The sequence below is a fragment of the Dermacentor silvarum genome, chromosome 2 (genome assembly GCF_013339745.2).
Source record: "Dermacentor silvarum isolate Dsil-2018 chromosome 2, BIME_Dsil_1.4, whole genome shotgun sequence".
Taxonomy (NCBI): domain Eukaryota; kingdom Metazoa; phylum Arthropoda; class Arachnida; order Ixodida; family Ixodidae; genus Dermacentor; species Dermacentor silvarum.
This window is the reverse complement of record NC_051155.1, coordinates 202,955,937-202,979,484: the sequence shown is the minus strand read 5'-3', so window position 1 is coordinate 202,979,484 and position 23,548 is coordinate 202,955,937. Positions and strand designations below refer to the sequence as shown.

Below are 23,548 nucleotides of genomic sequence, written 5' to 3'. Positions count from 1 at the left end.
TCTCCAAAAACTCCTCTCTCATTAGTGGAAGCTCACGTGGCGTCAAGTGCACTTCCACCGATGAAAGCGCCTTATGGTGCCACTCACTAACTTTTTCATTGCGGAAGGTGTGAACGAAGCGAAAACGAGCAACGAGCAAAGAAAAGCTAGCGCTTTCAATTCAGCTTCCGTATTTTGCGTTTCCGTACAATTCAGCTTCCGTATAAGTGTTTAGAGCTTATGTTACAACAGCTTTCAAACATTTTGGCATTTCCCTGCCTACTTTTACACGTTTCTATATGTAAGAGGTATTGTTTGGCACTCAACAATCGGCCAGGTACTATTAGAAGGCTTAAAAAACTGTAGGCGTATTTTTTTTTGCAATCAATACCTTGTACCTACTACGGGAGATTGGCATGAAAGTAAGTGAGTTTACATGCCTGTTTTTTGCAATGTTTGCTTGTCTTACTCTTTCTCTTTTGTTCCGAAGACAAGTTTTTCTTTCGCTCAGTAAAGTTCTGTGATGCTTCATACTTTGTCCACACCTACATTTTTATCTTGCCTCCTTAGGTTATTTAGCAGTCGGTGGGAGGGAGGGGGGGTGCTGATTGGGTGCTCTCTATGTAAATTAATCACGGTAATATCACCATATGGCCCATACACTTCTGCCAGTGAAACCTACAACAACCGGATTGCTCAGTGATCTTGTAATTCTAGTTTAAGTTGTAATAATAGTAACTGAAGTACAAAAAATCCAGTGGCTTGTCGAAACGATTTCATTTAATTCTACGGAGTCGCCTGATCTGTGAGTGAGTGAAACAACTTTATTGACGATCCGGCATAAAGGGGGGAAGGGGTAGGGGAATTAAAGCGTGGCCACCTTCTTGAGTAAGCGCGCGCGACGCCCGACAACGCAGCACATCAACGTGGTAACCCAAGACGGAACGCCGATACCGCACGTGCAGACTCTCAGAGTTTTGGGGCTGCACCTCCAGGACCTGAACCGCAACAACGTGGCGGTACAGAAGCTCCACGCAAAGCTCTCGCTGGCCACCCGCTTACTCAAGAAGGTCGCCCGATCTCTAATTTAGTCTGTCAAACTACATACCAATTTCGTATACGATGTACTCCACCCATCGTCATTTTCGAGAAGCAGCAGCTCACCCGCTAAAACTGCTTGGCTCAGAACCTGTAGAGAAATATCTACGCAGACACAGCACAGGCGGGTACACACCTTGCTTGCTATTTTTCTTTGTGTTACTCTCTTTCGCTTGCTGATATGTGGAACACCCCCTTGAAGAGTCAGTCATTCAGGCTGCACTAGTTCGCAAACCTTTATTACCCTACTCCTTGTGGGGTCGAGATCAGCAAATGCCATTTATTCATTTTCCAAACCTCATGTATGTTTCTGTAGTATACATGACAAATCATAAATAAATAAGAGGAGGAATGTCCGCTGTTCTCACGGGTTCACTTTACTTACACAACCGAGAGAGAGGCGACACGAAGACTGTCCACCGCCGCAAACGGGTCTTCAACATGTCGACGCGAATGACAAAGCGGCTTTAAGGCACGACACGAGGCTGAGCATTTGTCGACGACCCATGGTGACGATGAAGGCGGGCCTTGAAGAAACGCAATGGTGGTCCAACGAACCCACTGAGATGTGAGAACTTCCTTCACACGACAACGGGGACGGCCCAGGTTGGGATGACGAACACGCCCGTAGTTTGGACCGGGAAATCTTCGGCGCGTGGCATCAGAGCCAACTTTCGACAAGACAGCTTCCTTCGTAGTGATCATGTTGAGCAGGTTGGCCGCTGCACAAATATCAACAATAAAAAAGGCACTCATTCACATGAATAACAGACAAAAGAAACACATGTGCTAGAGGTGTCAGCCTATTTCCCGTTTTAGTGTTGCTTGTTCGGTGGCGAGAACAGAAGGCGATGCTGGTTCTCCCATTAAGTTCTATAAACGTCTTGTTGCATTCCACAACTTTTTCTACAGAAAGAAAATACAATTTAATACCTTGGCAATTTCTTATGCCGTCTGATCAGCAGAATACAGATGCATGTGTCAATGGCTGCGCATAGCCTCATGAACAGTCGCCAACAGTGCTGCTGTTCGATGCTACTTTCCCATAATTCGCGGTTGTACGTCGATAATAAAACGTGCACATTCCGGTTATGAATATTCTTTTGGTTATAAAAGGCAATCAAACATATGTAGAATACATAATCCCACGAAGGTGCTGGTCTGAGCGACATATCGATAAACGAGACAGTCATCCCCACTACCTTCCAAGCACAAATGAGCGCGTAGATGCGACAAATTTTTTTGTTTGTTTTTTCATCATTCTTGGCCTCACCGCATAGGTGGTGGGAAACAATGTCGCGGGGATTCATTGCAAAAATAATGCGCCAACAGATTCTTTTATTTCGGAGTTGAGAGCACCCAGAAAAGTCCGGTTCTCTTTTGTCAATTGAGCTACAGGTGGCCAGGCGAACGCCAAAACAAAGCGACTTCACATTACTGTGTTGTCTATAAATTCGAGCAGGTCAAGGGCTCCTATCCGGCTTTCTTTGTCGAGAAAAATTCTTCTTCTTCTTCTTCTTTCTGGTGTTTTACGTGCCAAAACCAGTTCTGATTATGAGGCACGCCGTAGTGGAGGGCTCCGGATTAATTTTGACCACCTGGGGTTCTTTAACGTGCACTACAACGCAAGCACACGGGCGTTTTTGCATTTCGCCTCCATCGAAATGCGGCCGCCGCGGCCGGGATTCGATCCCGCAACCTCGTGCTCAGCAGCGCAACGCCTTAGCTGACTGAGCTACCGCGGCGGGTCAGAGAAAAAAAAAAAAATTCGCATGCAATATTCTCTGTATCCTCGAGCTTAACAGTTAATCCAGGCACATAGAGAGGCATGTGGGTGCATGCTTGCCTCAATTAGACATCTGCGTATTTCGTTAAGGTGATTTGGACGCAGAAAATTCGTGCAACAGCATTTTCAGAAAACATTCACAGCCGCCTGAGAGCAATTTGCTTTAAGCTATCGAGCTATTGTTCCACATTGTTGCTTACGTTAGTCAGTTTCGAGCACAACCACAGTTTTTCAGAGGTGGGTGCATGGATTGTGATGGCATAGCACTTGGTTCATGAAACGACAGAAGTAAGATGACAGATTCTCGAAAATATTTTATCGAGGCTACATTGTTCAGATAGCAAACAAACACGCTTCGTTACTGTGCGTTACTCCTTATTTTTGCGGAACAAAGAGTTCATTTGGTTTGTCGATTCGTGCTTCGTTTGGAGCCGAACAACAGGTAATTTACAACATGTAAACAGGACAGATGCAAAGAAGAGGATTAATAGAATGTGCACCAGAAAGCAATGTGCATCAGCATTCCGTTGTACATTACAGACAATAGCAAATCCTTCGATAATTCATAAATTTATGTGCAGAATGACTGATTGTGCAGAATTTAGTGGTTAAAGGACCAACTCTGTCCAAAAAGCGCCGAGCAAGATTCATTCTTTATGTTCTCGAATAAATTGTGTAATTCTTGCAAATGTCCAAAGTGGTGTCCTTTCTCTACTCCCACGTTCTAAAATTTCTGTAAATATGAATTTACAAACACCAGACAGCACGAACTGGAACACATTACCTCATTTGGGAAACTAATTCGAAATCATTTCATCGCACCATACGCAGTCGCCAGTAAAACTAGTTCAAAAAAGTGTTCGGCGATTCGTGGTCTGCGTATGTGCGTTTCTTATATTCTAAGGTCTGTGGACACTTTAACTTTAGCAGTACCGCCAACCTCCGAGGCCAGTTTTACCCTAACTCTGATATAGAGATCCCTGAATTTTTCTAAATTTTTGAATGATGCGATTATTCAGTCAGTAAATATGATTTCTGTAAAGATAACTTTTTCTGATATGTATATAGAGAGCACATTTTGTGTTTAAATTTATTTCTAAGCTCTATTTGAACTGTTTAAATAATAAGTTACTGGAATCACGCTGAAATTTTTCGGAGTGCAAGCTAGGCTAAGGCAATGCTGCTACCCTCCGAAACCAGTTTTCCCCAAGCTCTGCAGGCGCGCGGATGCAGGTGCGCGGCATTCAGCCCGATGCCAAAGCGGAGTTCTATGATAAGAGCGTCTGCGGAAAAATAGCAATAAAAAGCCTCAACTCTCCATGTATATTTCATTCCCTTGACTCGATTACTTATAATAGCCATTGTGAGCGTATAGTAATTTCTCGCTGTGAGAACCGCACGTTATCTTGAGAGAACGGGGGCTGTTGTGGGTATTACTGGGCAACGCTTCATCCGATAAGGTGTCGCCATGGGTATAATCACTGATATACTTTCGTGGCTTTAAAACATGCACAGTGGTTTCACTCGCAATCTTGTGAACACTGCGCAATTTTTGTTTTTTAGACTTCACGCACAAGATGAATTCCTGCGCGAAATGTACCGAGTCGAGACAATGGCATTGTCGTAGGCATTAGATTCGACAATCGCAGGCCATACTGGTAATTAAAGATCGTCTCTATGTCTCGCTCTTTGGCCATGCCTTTGACTTCCTACTCCTGTGTTCTAATTCCTGCTGCAAACGTTGTGCCCTTTATTCGATGGTTGCCGACAGCATGCCTACCGGATCAACCCATGGAAACAGAATGAGACGAAGGTATAGTTTTGGTACGCTAACTTCACGTCGCCATTATTTTATTGCGATAGCACTTATATCGACGCTAAAGGCGCATTTCTTTTTTCGTGATCGCCGGCTCACCAAGGGTGAGCTGGCGATCACGACTCAGTCTCCCGCACGCAAGCGAACAAAGCGGGGAGCTAGCGTTCCGTCTTGCAATCGCGTGCAGCGTTCGGTGGGAGGGCGGGGAGGGGGTTAACGTTTTACTCCGCGCCGCCCGAGCGACCGAGCGCGCCCGCCGGGAAGCAAGGCTCCGGAGGGAGGGTAAGGAAGGGGAAGTCGCGTACTACGCCGCGCGCTCCCGCCTGGGCGGCTGTATCTTGAAAGCCATCTGCGGAGAGGGCAGAGTCCTTCCTCCCTGCGCTGTGTTTTATTGCGATAGCAATTATATGGACACTTCAACCGGATTTCTGCCGTCGCCGTCGCCGTCGTCGTCGCCCTCGCCGTCGCCGTGAGGTTCCCTATAGATAAAATCTTCACCGCGCGCCGTATGCCCGAGCGGAAGCGTGCGGGGAAGCGCGCTATCACGGAGAGCGAACGCACTCAATCACCCACGCGCAAGCAAGGAAGTGGGAAGCCAGCGCCGGAGGGAGTGCGGGGGGGGGGGGGGGGGGATGCACTTCTACTGTGCCAACAACCACGCTCGTCGCTCGCTCGCCCGCACAGTCTCTTATCTCCACACGGCTCTGACCTTTATGCGCCGTGCATTCGCCGCTCAGTTTCCGTTGAAGCGAGAGACCGCACGTACCTTCGCCCGCTGCGCGGCGTATGCGCTCGCTGCCAGCGTTTTGACAGTCGTTGGCTGCAGTCATTCAGTGTGATCTATTCATGTTTGTTTGTGCGCGCTCACATCACGCTTGTTCATTCAGTTAGTAATAGTCGGGCCACATGTTCCAACGCACGCTACACATGCAATGCTGCCCAGATCGGCAGTGCAGCACTACAGGTGTGTCCCTTCGCACGCGCTGCCCACGGTAAGCGCTTCTCATCAACACCACCGTTCCACACGCGCCTTCTCGTGGTCATCGAGTCTCTCTTCATGTTGGTCTACTTACGCCGCAGCACACCTGCTTGCTTAATCAGCTCATGTTTACTACAACTCAGATTGCTACCAAAGCCGCTCACCTTACTTCGTATGACATTGCTGTGTTGCTATCGCAATCATTGCTTCGACCTTAGGGCGAAACTGTGACATTTTTGTGCATGCAAACGGCGGGACGAAGGTCCATTCGCTCGCTGCTGCCTACGTTTACTCAGTAAAGCACTTTGACGGCGATTTTCCGCGGTCCTCGAGTGAGGTGCGTTCTAGTTTGCTTGTGCGCGCGTTACACCATGCTTGTTAATCTAGTTCGTATGCCTATATTTACAAGTTTATACGGCCCATGAAACTACTATCCTTACTTCGTACAGCTATCCAATAGTTTGCTATGGCAAAATATGCTTCGTCTTTCGGGCGAAACTGCGACGTTTTTTCATTCACTTGGCTGTGGACAGCATTAGCAAAGCGTCAGCAGTTAAAACGTCGAGACATTCGGCTGTGTGTAACGTCATTCAAAAGTGAGAGAAAGAAATATGAAGTAGGAAAGACAGGGAGGTTAACCGAATTCAATTAGGAAGTTAAAGTATCTGAGCAAGTGACGAAGGGAGAATGCGGTTTCTATTTGTTTGCGCCTTTCGTGTTCAGCGTGCCTCGTCTCTCTTGGTCCTTTCATTACACATTACCGATAACTGGTGCATGTATATATGAAAGAATGATGACTACGACACCCACAGTGTATGTCCAGTGTCCAGGAATCTTCCATGGGCGACTCCGACAGCCTGTTACAAAACGTGTTGGACGCCAAGCACCGGAGGTGCCCACCATAGTGTCAGGCGCTCGAGACGAGGCTGAGCAACCTGGGCGTGGTCTCAATCGACGTCGCCAGCATGGCGTAGTCGGTCAGGTCCCTGGATCCCAATAGCCATCACACCGACGCTGGTGGTTGAGATTTCTCCACCTGGCAGATGACCTAGTCATGAAGAGAGGGTTGGTTCAGAAGAAACTAGGCATTGAATCTCATGTCACGTGCATATTCAAGGAAACAAAATACGAACGATTGAAAGTGCTGTTAAATGCTCAGAACAATAAAATACATTGTACTTAGATGCCAGGACTTTGTTACCGGAACTGTCACGAATGCGTGGTTCTACCTGTTGCATTCTGCCCTTGTTTGGGACCATTCAGCAAGGAGGTTAAGGCTTTCGGCGTTTGTCATCTAGAAGTAAATTGTATGATCGAGAAAGCTGTCGTGCTCTGTTCGCAACTATTTTGCTGATCATTAATGTTTCTCTTCAGGTTCTGATTGGTCTCGCCGCGGTGGTTCCATGGAATACAAAGTCGCGGGTTCGATTCGCGGCCTCGGCGATTGCATTTCGATGGGGAAGAAATGCAAGAACCCTCGAGTTTATCAATTTAGACTCACGATACATAACTCCAGGTGGTCTAAATTGTTAAGTAGCCCTGCACTACGATGTCCCTCATAACGCGCTGAACCGGCGTTGAACCACACTATTCAGTTGATTTAATTCAGGTTCGAACTTGCACAGTTTTGCTCCATATGCTAATAATAATGCGGTACCACCAAATCGAGCACATCCTTTTTCATCTACACATATTTGTTCAAGCAATCTTTATTTGTACAGACGACGCCATACCATGCAGAACCTCCTGTATACGAAGCACAACATTCAATTTCAGAGATTGACTACATATGAAAAGAAGTGCAATTCAGAAAATTCACGTCAGTTATGTTGGTGATGAAAAAAAAAACATTTCGCAGTTCCCTCTTAAAGGCGAAGCATCCATTGTGATAGCAAACTAGTGGACATCTGTACAAAGTATGGATAGTAGTTTTATCGGCTGTATAAACTTGTAAGCACAGGCATACTACGGCTTTTAAGATACAGCTGCCCAGGCGGAAGCGCGCAGCGTAGTACGCGGCCTCCCCCCCGAGCCTTCCTGCCCGGCGGGCTCACGCGGTCGCTCGGGTGGCGCGGAGTGAAACGCGCCCCTAACCCCTACCTACCCTCCCTCTGGAGCGTTGCACGCGACTGGGAGACAGCGCGCTTCCTTCCCGCTTCGTTCGCTTGCGTGCGGGAGCCTTAGCCGCAATCGCCGGCTCACCCTCGCCCGCTTTCACTCGCACATAGAGTACACGGCCCGCGGCGACGATTTTATCGCCCGTAGACTTTATATGGAAACTCACGGCGACGGCGACGCCGACGGCAGAAATGCCCCTGGAGTGTCAATATAATTGGTATCGCAATAATAAGCCTTGTTTTTCAACGCGGCACATGGACATGATCATTTGTTTATCACTAGTTTCCTACTCATAAATGGCTAACTAACAGAAGTTACCACTGGATTGGCGGTTTCAGTAGTGCATCGTGACAGAGACACCAGAGTCGTAAGGCGGCAAGTAGAGGCACGGATAGAGCGCAATGGAGACGAAATGTGCTCGTTAAGAACTTCAGTCCGGGCAAGGTGATTCATTGCTCTAATAGACACGCTCCTCCTGTTACTCATGTCCTCGTCCTCGTTCCGCTCCGCTGACGTATCTCACAGAGGTATGAAGAAGCGTCAAATAAAAAATTGGGGAACCATTCACCCTCTCGCTATTTATCTGGCTGGCTGCGTATCGGCAGCAGCAAATCGTTCGAAATTATGGCGAGGGCCACCTCAGTTTCCTAACCTCCCCCCTCCCCCCTTGGTCGGCACACTCAGACACACTCGCAAAATGTATCCTTAGCTTTACATACCTGTGTTCACGTCGTCATGGAAAGAAGGCCTCTGTTTCTCTTGCTTTTGACAGCTATTGGTTGCACTGTAAATGAGATTAACCACAAGAGAAATCAGTTCTCCAGGCTGAGAAGCCCAATCTGGGTCTCCATCTTGTCAAATAACTGGAGCTTGCCCGACAAGAAGCTGCTACGAAATGCAGTGTTGCAGCTTCTTGTCGGGCAAGCTCCAGTAGACCTTACATTTACGATAATTGGTTCGTTCGCCTGCGGCAAGAGAGCAGCGGCATAATTAATTTTCTGCGCTAATTATGGGGTTTTACGCGCCAAAACCACGATTTGACTATGAGGCATGCCGTAGTGGGGGACTTCGGAAATTTGGACCACCTGGGGTTCTTTAACGTGCACCTGAATCTAAGTACAAGTTTTCTGTACTGTGCGTGTGATAGCGAATAAGGGAACTGCATAGAATGAAAGTTTTACTTTTTAAAAATTTGCCTTAGCGTCTATATAGGCTTATACTCCTGCGTGCATACGGAGGCGTTTAGTTCTAGGCAAGTCAATTATACTGTCAGTATTGCATGTGGTGAATGAAGATTTTTATATTTAGAACTTAAGTTGGTGCCCTATACGGCCACGACAGCCGTAATTTGATGGGGGCAAAAGGCAAAAACATCCGCGTGCCCTGCATTGAGTGCTCGTTTAAGAACCCCAGTTGGTAGAAATTAATACAGAGTCCCCCCCTACGGCCTGCTTCATAATCAGATCGTGGCTTTCGCTCGTAAAACACCACAGTATTTTTTTTATTCCCTTTACTGCAAGTATTTTTGTCCTTCGACATTATTCATTGGCAATCAACGGCTTTCACCCAGCGTGCATATATAGTGCATATATGGCGTTTCGCAGCTGTGTTCGAGGTCGCGGGTTCAAACCCGGCCGGGTGACCACAAATAGATGGGGGCGGAGTTCAAGAACGTTCGTGTACTTAGATTTACGTGCACGTGAAGAATCCCAGGTGCTCAATATCGACCCGGAGTCCCAACACTGTGGCGTGTTTCATCATAGGATCATGATTTTAGCACGCAAAACCTCTGCACTTATTGCAATTTATTCACCGGCTTTCACAAGTTGCTGATCGAAGCGACAGCGGAGGCGTCGCTTCTTGCAAGCCGACAACGAAATCGAAATATATAATAGAAAGCAAACTGTGAGCGTAGCACTACTCATAACAGCAACAAATCAGTGTGACTGCGCACTTATTCAAATAACGCTGTCACAGCTCATTCTTAGTTTCTGCAGAGAGGTTGTTTATTAATTAATGAGACCATGGGATAATAATCCACCGAAGGGCCGGCTGTTCCACTCATAAAGAACAAGTTCCAGTGGCTAAGGAATCTAGGAAAAAAGTGGAAAAAATAAATAAAGCAAGAAAGAAAATTAAGTGCTCAATCACGCTGCTTGTCGTTTTTCATCGGATGGGAAGTCGAGCATCTGCATTTTTACTTGTTGTCGTGCAAGAGAGCACGCAGCACTTACGGGATATATATGTTGCTGGATGTGCATAAGTTTTGCTTACCAAGCGGAAAATTGGGAATTAGGAACGACAACTTCGTAAGATTTCTCAATTATTGTGTCAAGATATGCATCAACCCTATATAGAAAACAAAGCATGCATATAAATCGTAGCAAAGAACACATATCTAAGCCGCCATTCTTCTCTTTTTTTTTCTTTTTTTTTTCGCCTGACTAGCTTGCCTGGCTAGAGTGGCTACCTTGACCGAGTCGACGCAGTGAATGCAGCGCTCGTTTGTCAGCGAACGCCTGCTTGGTAACATTTACAGTATCCGTTTTCTTGTAACAAGAGCTAAAAATTACGGTAGAAACCATCCTCGATGGTTACCTAAGTCAATGCGAAGCATCTCTCTCCTGTACGTGGTGCACAGCCCGAACGAACTCACATCCTCCCGGGGAAATGCTCGCCCGAGGACCACCACATCAGCGGCCCACGACACCTTGACGACGTAGGATGCAGACACTATACGCCGCACAACATTGAGACCCCTTAATAAGAATAGTGTCGCAACAAACGCTTTGCATATGCTCAGCAGCCTGGCTCTCTTAAACCTTCCTTACGTCTCCCCAGCTATAATTTGCATTATGTGTGGGGTTCAGGACATTCTGGCGCTTTAATGCGCGTAGCGCAATATTGATCAACATGCTGCACAGCGTGATAAGTTACACAAAAACGTAGGCGCACAAAACCTAAATCTACCATAAAAGCCGCCTCTCTGTAGTGCTCAGGGGGAGTGCTGATTGCAGGCACAGCGCGGGTTTTTACATGCTTTGTATTGCGAAAGCGATTGTATGGACACTCCAAGCGCATTCCTGCCGTTGCTGTCGTCGTCGCCGTGAGGTTCCGTACAAAGACCAACGGCGATAAAATCGTCGCCGCGCGCCGTATGCCATATGTGGAAGTGAAGTATTACGCCACCGTGAGGGTGGCGTAAAAAGCTTCGCTTTCCAACCACCTTCACAGGGTGGATTGGCAGGCAATTTTTTATACGAGGACATACATTTTTCTTCGAAGGCGGTGCCATGGTGCATTGGTAGAAGATAACGGTGGTTCCATTCGTTCAGTGACGCTGGAGTGCTTTCGGAGCCTATGCATGGAATAAAGGCTTTGATGTGAGGGCGTCTGCTGTATCGCCAGTGAAAAAAAAGTAAGAAAGCTTGTTATTTGCATGGAACAAAAAAAATTGCCCGCCAATCCACCCTATGAAGGTGGTTGGAAAGCGAAGCTTTTACGCCACCCTCACGGTGACTGCGGCGCACTTGATATTTCACACACTACAACGTAACTTTAACCACGGCCTTTATTATTATTTACTTCACAACAATGTTCACTACTGCTTTATGATCGGTGTGATATACACTACTAGACTACCCCATAGTGGGGTAGTCTAGAAAATGAACCGAAGCAGTTACTAGGCTGGAAGGGTTTCGAATGACGTCAACCCTATTTCAAGCAGCTGCATAAGCTTTGCAACAGCTGCAATCTAATCTTACGGACCGCGCCGAGTCTGTTTCCGTTGTTTGCCGCAGCCCTTATCATCTATCATGTTGGCTCATCACTTTGAAGCTTGTTTTTGTGGTTTTTCTTGCGAAAACGAGTGCTTAGTTGTACGCTGAATGCCTGAATTCAAGTAAGCTATACTGCTATACGGTTCGTCGGGATCGTTTTTATGCTTACAACGACGGACACGACAGAACCCTTGGCTGGTAGAGGTACAAAGCTTCGCTTTAAAACGAAGGGCATGGCAAGTTCCGGCTACTATTACCAAGCCTTTTTGTTGTTTTGCTGCTCTTGTTCAACACTTTAGGCATCCCGCGATCGAATAAAAACACGTAGTATGACTCTAGCCAATTTGCTTGAACTGGAAAGTAAAAAAAAAAATCATTCACTGACCACCTCCGCAGCCTTTCGACGCATGCTCAGCAGGTTTGCGGAAGTCAGGACTTAAATATAGAGCATGTTTATGCAGATCAACTATCCTGCTATTGAATAATACACGTGGCTACCTCATTTGCAAACGTGAATAGTTTTGTATAAAATCCTGATTGGCAGTCGGATCCCATTATGTAAACACCATCCTGACTAGTGCTCTAGTCACCACTAATGAGCCCGCGTTTGCAATTACAACCAGATTTTCTTTTTTCGTTAGTCTCTGTTTTCGAGACCGATAATAAAGTAAACCTAGACTCGCTTTCCCTCTTTGAAGTAAAGATTCCATTAAATAAGTGTTCATGTGTGCATTTTGATCCGAAATGGTGAACTCGGAGGGAAAACAGAAGACGTTCTCGCTAGAAGTGCTCTGAGCAGGTGACTGCATAAAATCAGTAGACTTCAGCAATACACTACGGCCACAGCAGGCTCACTGCAGACACCTGCGTTGTTGTTGTAGCCTCCAAATATGGTTCTTACCACAGTCCCGCAATGCTACAACAGAGTCTTTCATAAATTTGAGGAGAATGAGATAATACCCTCAATGAGCAAGAAATAAAGAATCAAACACTAAGAAAGAGAACGCTAGCTGAGACAATGAGCGTGGAGTGTGATTAATTAGTACAAAAAGAGCACACTACTATCGGCACCCCTAGTAGTGATTTCTGGTCGCTTGAATAAACTTCTGTACAGCTGATTTCTAGAGCTGTCCCGCCAATGTTACCCAAATGAAATTTACCATACAAGAGAGTACAGACGATCACGTTAGACTTACTTGCTGTGACGGAAATTCTAGTAACATGCTGTGGAGGGAAGCCAAGTGACGGAAGCAAAATAGATAACTATTTTAAAAAAATGTCACAGTTTCGCCCTAAGGGCGAAGCAATGAATGCGATAGCAACACAGCAATGCCATATGAAGGAAGGTGAGCGGCTTTGGTAGCAATATGAATTGTAGTAAACATGAGCTGAATAAGTAAGCAGGTGTGCTGCGGCGTAAGTAGACCGACATGAAGAGAGACTCGATGACCACGAGAAGGCGCATGTGAAACGGTGGTGTTAATGAGAAGCGCTTCCCGTGGGCAGCGCGTGCGAAGGGACACACCTGTAGCGCTGCACCGCCGATCCGGGCAGCATTGCATGTGTAGCGTGCGTTGGAAAATGTGGCCCGACTATGACTAACTGAATGAACAAGCGTGGTGTGAGCGCGCACAAACATGAATAGATCACACTGAATGACTGCAGACAACGACTGTCAAAACGCTGGCAGCAAGCGCATACGCCGCAGCGGGCGAAGGTACGTGCGGTATTTCGCTTCAACGGAAACTGAGCGGCGAATGCACGGCGCATAAAGGCCAGAGCCGTGTGGAGATAAGAGACGCACCGTCTCTTATCTCCACCGGGCGAGCGACGAGCGCGGTTGTTGGCAGAGTAGAAGTGCCCCCCCCCCCCCTCCCTCCCTCCGGCTCTGGCTTCCCGCTTCCTTGCTTGCGCGTGGGAGATTGAGTGCGTTCGCTCTCCGTGATAGCGCGCGTCCCCGCACGCTTCCGCTCGGGCATACGGTGCGCGGCGAAGATTTTATCTATGGGAACCTCACGGCGACGGCGACGGCGACGCCGACGGCACAAATCCGGTTGAAGTGTCCATATAATTGCTATCGCAATAAAATTACCAACCCTTCCCCTACCGGAAAACGGGGGTAAGAGAAGCTTGTCGTGTGTTTCTTCGGTGTTCCTCGGAACAAATTACACTGACGAGTACCCCGTTGTGCTCGAACCACAACGGCTCACACGGACTGCAACTGGCTCTGAAGTTCCGGTTGAGAAACTCGCGTTGAAACCTTGCCGTTGCACCGGGGAAGGTGGCTCGAGCGTTGCTGAGACTTAGGACTGCTTACGTCTGGGAATGCGAAAGCATTATAATAGCTTAGGAAAAATCTTTTCGATAGATGTTTTCGACATGCATTAAAGTTCTTCCTGCTGAACCGATGCGTGTGTGTGTACTTGCGTATACGTTGGCCACAGGCCGGAAGCATTCGGACTATTTTAGCTGCAGCGAGCGCCTGCCTCAGTGCTCGTCATGCGGCATTTTTGCGTTCCCTTGCTTCGTCTTCTGAGGCGTGCTTTCGTGAGTGATGACGTTTCACAGCTGCCACTAAGCCAGATGCTTTGGTCTGCATCCCAGTAGACACAGCACCGACAAAATCCTAAGATCAAGGGGCGCGCGGGAGGCATCGACGTGACGTGTGCAATGACGCACGCGCTAGGCACACCTCATTTTATACATTCATGATTTGGCGTCGAGAGTGGTTCGCAGTAGACACAGCACCGATGAAATCTGAAGAGCAAGTTACACGTGGGAGGCAGGGACGTGACGTGTGCAGTGACGCACGCACTAGGCAAAACTCTAGTCAACGATAATCATGGAGCCACCGGGGGAATCGGGCTTGTCTCGTACCCCGGAATCCCGGGTTAGATTCCTATCCAGACGGAAACTTACTGCATTTTCCTTTCACTTCGAATAATTGACTTTATTTACAAAAACCTGCCTGACAAATTTGACGTCAATCCGGGAATTTCTGCGTGTTTTTACTCTTCGCGCCATCAGCTATTTTTGGTACCATCTTTCGGTCACGCCGCTGACGACGACACCGTATTTTCGCGTAAAGGGGCATATAATGCTTTCGCATTAAAACAGCGCCTACCGACACAGGACAAAGAAAGAGAGCGGGTGGGCACACACAGTGCTTATTTCATGGGTTTCTCAGCGACAACAGTATTTATCGCTTCAACACGTGTTTCTCTAAATTCCACTGAAGCCTTAAATACGAGGACCTACCGAACTGCTCTTCTATCCACTCCCCGTCATCGAAGCGACACTAAGAGGCAGACGTAACATAACAATAGAGAAAGGAAGAACAAAACAAGACGCGGTGCTAAACAGTGGGTGATCCAGAAGTTCGTGACGCATCCTCTCTTGTCCCCGGAGAACCTCGTCACAACAGACCCGTCCCTGGGGCCTTTCTGCCATAGTCGCCACACGCGCAAAAATAGCCTGGTAGTCCACTCCATTTCTTTCCTCCATCTCTTTTCATTCACCCCTTTTTCTCTCAGGTCCGAGCCTCGCTCTGGAGGTTCGCTTTGCTCTGTTCCGGCCCATTTAAGCTCCACAGAAGCCGCACCCCCCACCGCCTTCCTTCTACAGACGTCAGAGCCCACAGCCTCGAAGCGTCAAATGACCGCTCGTGAGCCTAATGACTCGCAGATGCGTGGACACCGCAGCGCTATCGTGTTGGCCCTGCCGCACGAGCCGTCTTGTCTGACGTGTTTCTCACTGCGTCACGCATTTGTATATTTGTCCCCAATGCTGCTCGGAAACGTTGCCTCTAAGCTGCGGGTCCGTTCCAAACCTCCACGTCCTGTTGGGCGTCGTCGACGCCGCATCCGTTCTAGCAGCTGCGGGAGCGTAAAAGCCTCCTCTCGTTCTCTGTCTTCCTTTCTATCTTTGTAGGATCTCTAGATGTGTCTTGCCTGTGGCAATGTATTCCGGCTATCAGCATCTGTCAGGTTTAAACCAACAGCCAGTAGGGCCCGCGGCTTGCATCAAGCTTGTTGCAGGCCCGCTCTAAGGTTTTGCCTCATAAATCTCATTTCCAAGAGGGCAGTGTTGGAAACCTATAAGGTTGCGTTTTGTGGAGCTTAGTCCTCGCATTATTACACAAAACCTCTGGCACTATTTCACGCAGTGCGTGGGCCCAAACCCCAGCGAGCAACTGAGAAGGAAAAGTGAGTGTGTCTCGTAGGTGCTTCCGATCAGGCCTCGTTCAACGGCTCGCGCATTTGAGCTATCGGTAGAAATATCTGCCTGTATATTTCAGTGTCAATACAAGTCCGTTTCTTGGTAGAATGTGACACGTTCAGACGCAGCAGTGACAGTAGCTACGCATTACAATATCGGGCGAGATGACCACCATATTGCGTCACAGTCCTCCTAGTCCAAGAAAAACGGTGTTAATAATCTCGGCCACGTACACATGTTCATTTTCTGTCACCCGTGCTGTTTATGCGTGTGTGCTGCAGTGCTGTCTAAATCCACACGGGATCATATGCTCAAGTTGTTCTTGCTAGTATAAACTGCCTTTAACATTTTGGCAATGCAGCATTGAGGTGCCGGCCATAGGTTTGTAATTTGCCTTTTTTATGTTTTTCAATGGTGTCTTTCTTATTCCTTCACAGAAACGTCTCTGGAGCTTCCTTTTTATTTTAACAAACGCTCAAGTTGATCAATCACATTTGTATGACTGTTAATTTTTGTTCATTTATTACGCTTGCATTAAAAAAAACACACGGGAGGAACATGGCTTTATTATTCATGCGCTGCCTGTCTGAGTTGTAAAACTTCTTGGAAACAAATAGATGAATGACACACAGAGGAACTTTTGCTGCAATTAACTCACGCGCGTCTAGGATATTAGTTACCTTGCAAACGAACAAACAAGCACACACACAAAAAGAGTTCAATGCACGTTGAATACTTGAAGCAGTACAGAGCATCACCTACGTGCTCAACCTTTTGAATTACGTCATACTTTTCTTGCTATGAGCAACGACTTATGTGTAAGAATACGCGCGTTCTTCAAAGTAAACAGCTTGACGTTGGCGTTCTCTGTTGTTTCTATGTGCACCAGTACTCTTCCTTGTAGCGTTACTACACTTCCCAGAATAATGTGCAAGGTTCTTTGGTGTATTCGTCTGAGCATCCATATGCAGAACACGCATACCGCACTGTGTGCTGCAATTTGTCAGCCCTTGCTTTACCTCATTGTCGTCACCACTACTTCACTCATTTTAGCATTCGCTTCAACGGCGCGTTTTGACATGATGGAGACATGCTATCGTATGCCCATACTGGAATATGAAATGACGCATCCAAAAGCAGCACAGCTGCTGGCAACATACTCTGAACCAGTGGTCACTCATACCGCGAAACAAGCGTTTTTTGATTGAACGACATTTCTCTTCCAGAAACAAGAGGCCGAAACGTGACTACCTGATGAACACGTTACTGCCTCGAAGATGATCCGTCAACAGGTGAATGAAGTACAATTAGGCATTAGCAATTAGCAAGTAACACAAATGTTACTTGCTTCCTTGTAAAAGCCCGTCAAAAGGTGCCGATATACCACTCTGCTGATCGTGTCAGCGCCTACAGGTATACCGGTATGCCTGTACTCTAGTACGTGACCGTTGTAAGGAATTGTTCTAGTATAGTGACTCTCTTTCGTGCGGAAACAGGGGCACTCAGAACTGTTCAAAAAGGGAACGCGTGTCAGCTGCGCTAACGCACCCGAGACCGGTGTGAACACTCTCGTTAGCACTCAAAGAAAAAAAGAAAGAAAGACAGATGCTTCGCTTTTACCTTTCGGGAAATGGCAATTAGTCAGCACTCGTAGCGAAATAACATAAACCGCACAGACAGTAGATGTTACACTTACTTGACGGACGAGTCGGTACGACTCTCAATTGTTATTGCGCGTGCTTCGTTATTTCATTGTGTCTCATCTTTATTGTTCATCCAATTCCTCCTCATGTGGGTATACAGCGTGAACAGTGCTTTTGTTTCTTTTCTATTTCTCCCCCCACCCCTCCTTCTTCTTGCAATGCATTATTTGTGCCTATAAAAGTCTTACGCCCGCTGCGCAGTCACTCTTCTCAAATTGATGAGAACGAAATAATACAAGCAAGAAACAACGAATAAAGTTCGCTTGGTATTGAGAAAGTCAACAACCACAGACCGACTTGTATATTCGCATCTCGATAACAAGATCTTAGCATGTCCGGGGCCTCGTATGCTGGTGGCGGAAAAACCAGTTGTGCTTCTAGAAGCACTCCTTGACATTTCTATACTACTCCAGTTTACTATTATGACAAGAGAAACTCAGCATCAAGACACACACGGATTTACTCACCTTTCATTCCTGTTCCAAACATTCCGAGCTGCATGCACAAGGAATAAAAACATGAACGTGAACGCTCTTTTCCTATTTAAGGCTCGCTAACGTTTTCTAATCAAGGGATAAAACAAGAGCAACTCCTTTCTCTGATGGTTATGAGCTCATATAACGAGGATTTACCCTGAAATACGGTAGCATCAGCTTTTGCATTCATAAGTACAAAAACGTACGTGTGCCTGTTTGTTTATGAAACACCCTCGAGTGTGCTCTCATATCTTATTTTACACCCTCTCTCCCTCTCTCAGTGCACAATATGAAGCAACATGAGAACCGCTTTATTAGTTAGCCATTCACTGCGAACATTAAGTGCTTCCACTGCATTCCGGACTTTCTTTTACAGGCGGCTGCATTAGCCGCCCCACATAGGGAACCTGGTCGGCTGCTGGCCCAGACTGTTGTGTTTATGCATGCGAAATTTCCTGCCGGTGTATTATTTTCTTTCTCATAGTTGCGAAATCAAAGACTCGGTGCCATTTTCTTCTTGCCATATAAAATGTTATTTCTTTTTACGTTTCCATTATTTAGAAGTGTGGTTTGCCGGATGAGTTGGTAATGCATCCTTAACTTATGCAGCGTGAAATAACACACATGAATGGAAAGAAAACACAGACACAGCGAGGTGAAACATGTGTCGCGAGGCCATTCATTACGCTGCATGACGCTTAGTTAAGTTACCTGGATACTCAGCACTAAGTGACGTAGGAACTAAGAAGGTTTTTCTAACTTTTTCTTGGGACTACGTGTTCTTTGCAGTGCGTCTATATATACGTCTGCTTTTTTTTTATTAACTCCTAAGTTAATAGTCTGCTCTGCGTCTGTATTTTCTTTCACTCCGTCTATGTTATTTCGCGCTGCCTAAGTCGAAGTTCCATTAACCAGTGATGGCAGCTTGGATGTTTAGCGAATGAAACACTAAAAAACGCGAGGCTGTGGACACATGAAAGAGTTCTCATGTTTCGCTGTAATGTCACCTCTTGTCTAAACTGGAAGGGCGGCTGAGATCAGCGCCTAAACGTGCAGATTTGAATATTCAAATCACAGCATGGAAACAAGTGTCTGCTCAAAACCGGTTAATCGAGATGAGATCGCGTAGGGTTTATGCCTAGAGCAGCTGAACCTCACCTCGGTTGAAGAGTATCTTCCGCCTGAACTTGCCCAGCGTAAGTGCGATGAATACGATGAGAAAGGCGGCCACGGCACTCAACGTGGCTGCCCACAGCGTGGTAGATCCTAGAGACCACTCTGTGTCTGCTGCGTACAAGGTGAGAAAGACGGGTTAGTGAGGGCCGAGTTTCAAAGGCAATACCATCCTGAGTTAGGTCGCTTGTATGGCGAAAAAGCGCTGACAAAATGTGCTCTTAATTTTAAATACGCAGCATTTATCACCTAGTCGGAGTCAAGGTAAGAGCAAGGTCACACTTAAGGATGTGGCTATTATCTCTCTGAAAAATGTGGGCCTCTCCTGGAGATGTTGCAACTTTCACGTGGGCGCTCGCCTTGCTCCACTCGCCGCTAGGGAGACGCGGGCCAGAACAAAAGATGACGTGACTCTGGGTTAGTAAAGCTCATACACGCGCAAGCTGCAGAGAGAAGCGGACGTACCCACGACTTCCTCGTTCTTGGCCGTTCTAGGCGGCTACAGGCATCGGAATCGCACTCCCTGAGAAATATTAAACTTCCCAAGACCCTTCCGGGGGATTACAACGTGGAAATCACGAAGCCGGCCAACTAGTGGTTCCCCCGACAGTTACATTGAATGTTAAGCGTCACCCTGAGCCCCAGGTATTGAGGGCCCATTAAGCGGCACGGCATGTCATCGACCACATGTTCACCAGAGGGTTCGATCCAGCGTATTACAAGTACATCTCGTACTTCAGTACGTGTAGGCCGCTAGTATCTATGATGGGTAGCATCCATGCAGCTGAATAAGAAAAAGACAGAAGAAATGGCGCTTAAGCATAGCACTTAAGAAATAAAAAGCTTACGCTTACACGACGCAAATGCGCTAAAAGCGCATTTGCGTCGTGTATGCATTTAATGAATGCTTCGCATCACATAGGATAATTAAATCATTGTTTCTGTCGTCAATTTTTATTTTACAAATTCTGCAGTCTTGACAGAAAGCTTGCGATTGCACGAGCCTGGACAGATGAAGATTTGCTTTATTTACATTGTGATTTTATTTTATGGTCTCGTCTCGGAACAAAAGATGGTGATTAGCGCACTGTCTATCTGGGCTGCTAACTAATGCTTTACTGATGAAGTAATAACAATTTCCTTTACATATCTGTTGCCACAGAGTAAATGAAAGGATAATATAAAAGCAGCGTGAGACCATAGCTGTTCACGTTCATTGCGATAATAACCATTGAGTCTGCCTTTTTCTTTTTTTCATCGTCTCTTCGCGGTTACAATTTATTCTCACCTTTCAAACCGTTGAAACCTGAGTCATGTAGTCCTTCATGTCACGTATTTTTTCTGTGCGGAGATCACACACATCGCCTGTAGTTACATTGTAGAATGTGCTCGAACAGCTGGCAAATGATGGCTTATCTTGGTCGAGCACTATGTCTGGTTGCAATAGCTTGTTGGCCAATGACAAAAAGGAAAAAAATAAACAGCAGTAGAATTTATACAGTTCATGGAAGAGCGAAGGAAAAGAACGAGCAATAGTGCTGACAGTTGTCGCAAAAATATCCTGCAAGCGGGCCATTCGTTAATATTCAATTTAAAAAAAACTATTGTTTCGAACATGGCGCCTGCACACATAATTTGCGGGGAACTACACGAGTCATGCAATTTCTCACATCTCTTAGTGGCATGACAACTTGCGTGTTCGTTTAGTAGTTCTTAGAAACGCGTTCTTGATTGAGCAATGCACAATTATGGTCCTCACCTTTGCTGACCAGTCCCCTGCCAACTGGCAGCGTGAACACAGTCAAATGGACGGGCTCGCTGCGGCCGTTGGCGTTGATACCGTACAGCACCATCTGGTACCGCGTCGCAGGCCTCAGTGAGTGAACGCGGAAACTCGGCTGGCCGGACGTGAAGTTTGTCACGATGGGTGTGCTCTGGCCATCCTGAAGCTCTAACAAAAATGTCTGCTGCTGTCGCTCCCCGCTGCGCTGGCACACAACATGCACGCCTTCTGACGTCACTTCCTCTACGCTGCAGTTGTACGGCGTCACTGGAGGACCTAGAGGGAAGATGAACGTTGCTTCGTTAGTAAAAACAAAAATTCATTGCGTTTTACCATTAAAACTTCTATGAAAACTTGTCAAGAAAAATAAATGGGTGTTCTATAACACGCCTTGATTTAAACCCTAAGCACCTCGAGCGTAAGTTTTGAAACTTCTAAATCACGCAGTCATTATGCTTACGAGGGCCTTCTTCGCAAAAGCGAAAAGGGATATCAAGCGAAGCGAAATATGCAGCCGGCAGCAACACCTCAGTCAACGCTCTGTATTATTGACGGGTATGGTTTGGATGTGGTTTGCTCGGGAGAGAAGAAATCGGGGCACAATGCTGAAAAGCTTTTATTTCTTGAGATTGCACGTACTTACTTTATGACAACTATCATTATCGTCACAGCGATTATGACACCTCTAATATTGATAGTGGGGATTTAGAACATCTAAACGGCATTACTGTTTCTTCTCTGACCAATGTTCCTGAGAACCGAACGTGGAACATTTATTCTGATAATCACCATTCCACACAAGGCATCCGATCTAGTTGTGCGTATAAACTCAGAACTTTTCTTCTTACTTGTACGTTGCATCCAATTTGGCATAGGGAATAGGCCTCAAGGGCTTGCTGGATGTATTCTTTTGACATAATCTGATCATTCGTGCAGCAGCCCTCTCCATCGGCCGAAATCTTTTTTTGGAATTTCTTACTCGTTGGCTCTGACAAATTTCCCAACGGAAGCGGCCGTGCATTCGAACAGCCAATCTTTACGATCGCGCAGATTTCTAAATGTTGGTCTTTCGGTGAAATATTTATTCTTGAATATTTTTAGACCTTGTCCTGCTTTCCGGACGCATACAATACGGTCACTTACGGTTATGAAGTTAAACGAAGCCATTCGTGTATTATCGAGGTGTATTATTCACGTAAAAGAAAGAGACCTCGTCTGTCACATGCATTTTTCATTTCAGACATACTCTACCTACCTAATTATGTTTGAAATAAAAGATATGGCAACTGCGACGCGGCATCGTTGCTGGGACAAATTCTCACGCTTATAAATGAACGCCAAGTAAACTGTTTGTAATTCCAACTACGAGACTGCAGGCTCTAATGAAACGTATTGAATCTCCTTCTCATTTTAAATACCTGGTGATTTAGGTACTGCGTAATTGATGTTGCGCTTGGAAGGGCAATCGAAAGCTTATTATTGCGCAATAACTTTTAAGTCCATACAATTAAACAGGGTTAAACTACTGAAAAGGGGTTAAATAACTTAATGCGGTGCTTTTCAAATTCATGATGTGTCCGTTTGCATTTCTCCTTTACTGTACTACGTTTTCTTCCAACACTTTCATCGAACTCAACTTGATTGCCAGTTGGTCGTATTTTATGTAGACGTCGACTGCTGGCTATTTCTTGTATCCGGTTTTTGCTCGTGCATTATGCTGGCAATACATGTAATACACTGAATGTTTCAGATTGCACTGCAGACTGTCCGTATCGCTGTGTGTTCTGTTTTGTTGTGAAGCATAGTCAGAAATCAGAGGCGCCTTTTGGCCTCATATTCTCTGGTAGAGAAATGTGTTGTTTTGTATTGCATACCACTGCGTACACGTATGTTATAATTTGGAACCCTAAAAAATATACTCTCTGCCAAAATAAATAAATAAATTATACACGGCCAATAGTCATATTTTGCTCCTGTTGTATAATGCTCCTATATTACACGACACTTAATGGCAAAACTGAGTAACCTGGCACTATATAGGTACATTCAGGATGAGATGTCAGGGACTGCACATTCACCAATTTCTTTTCAGCAAGAACAGAGTCACCTACTTCACTTCTTTCCTTCTGCGCATTTTTTAATGCCTGTCCTCTTTGCAACGTGAATTACCCGGACCATCAAATAACCATCTTCATCGACGTCAAGGCTACTGTGTCTAACGTCTCCTCCCCCGCTATTCCTTTTTTTTTTCACCTTATTCGTGCGTGCCTGATCTTGTTTCGGTCTGAGCTTACGAGGAGACACTGGCACGTGGTCGCTACTGGGTGAAACACTTGAGCACTGTTCGATCAGTTGGTCGTAAAGAAAACCCGGCATCTCGGCTGCTGCGTGGTTGCGAGCGAAGAGGTAAAAAAGAGGTCCCTTCGGGGACCACCTGCAAGCCTGGGTAAGAATGAGAGAGGTCGTAAAAGCACTAAAGCCTCCATCCGCACCACTTTAAGGGTTGCGTGTTCGATCCCTGGCATCTCGGAACGAACAGCACCGCTGAACATGGAAGCATTTCCGGTCTCCCATTTCTTCGCCTTGCCAGCTTCAGAATAGTGAAGGAGAGAGTGGTGGGAGATAGAGGAGCTGTTGGCA

General features: G+C 46.3%; 1 protein-coding gene across 1 annotated transcript in view; it reads right to left on the bottom strand.

Moving 5' to 3' along the window:
• Window positions 1-1,350: 1,350 nt before the first annotated feature.
• The window catches only part of LOC119440668 (hemicentin-2-like), a 216,503-nt gene continuing 194,305 nt past the window's right edge, over window positions 1,351-23,548 (bottom strand). Inside the window, exons 8-13 of the mRNA XM_049662188.1 lie at window positions 20,885-21,184; window positions 19,111-19,239; window positions 17,944-17,971; window positions 8,496-8,560; window positions 6,469-6,706; window positions 1,351-1,799 (exon numbers count right to left, since the gene is read on the bottom strand). Of these exons, the coding sequence (XP_049518145.1) occupies window positions 6,606-6,706; window positions 8,496-8,560; window positions 17,944-17,971; window positions 19,111-19,239; window positions 20,885-21,184 (623 nt within the window). The 3' untranslated portion in view covers window positions 1,351-1,799; window positions 6,469-6,605. The remainder of the gene's footprint in view (window positions 1,800-6,468; window positions 6,707-8,495; window positions 8,561-17,943; window positions 17,972-19,110; window positions 19,240-20,884; window positions 21,185-23,548) is intronic.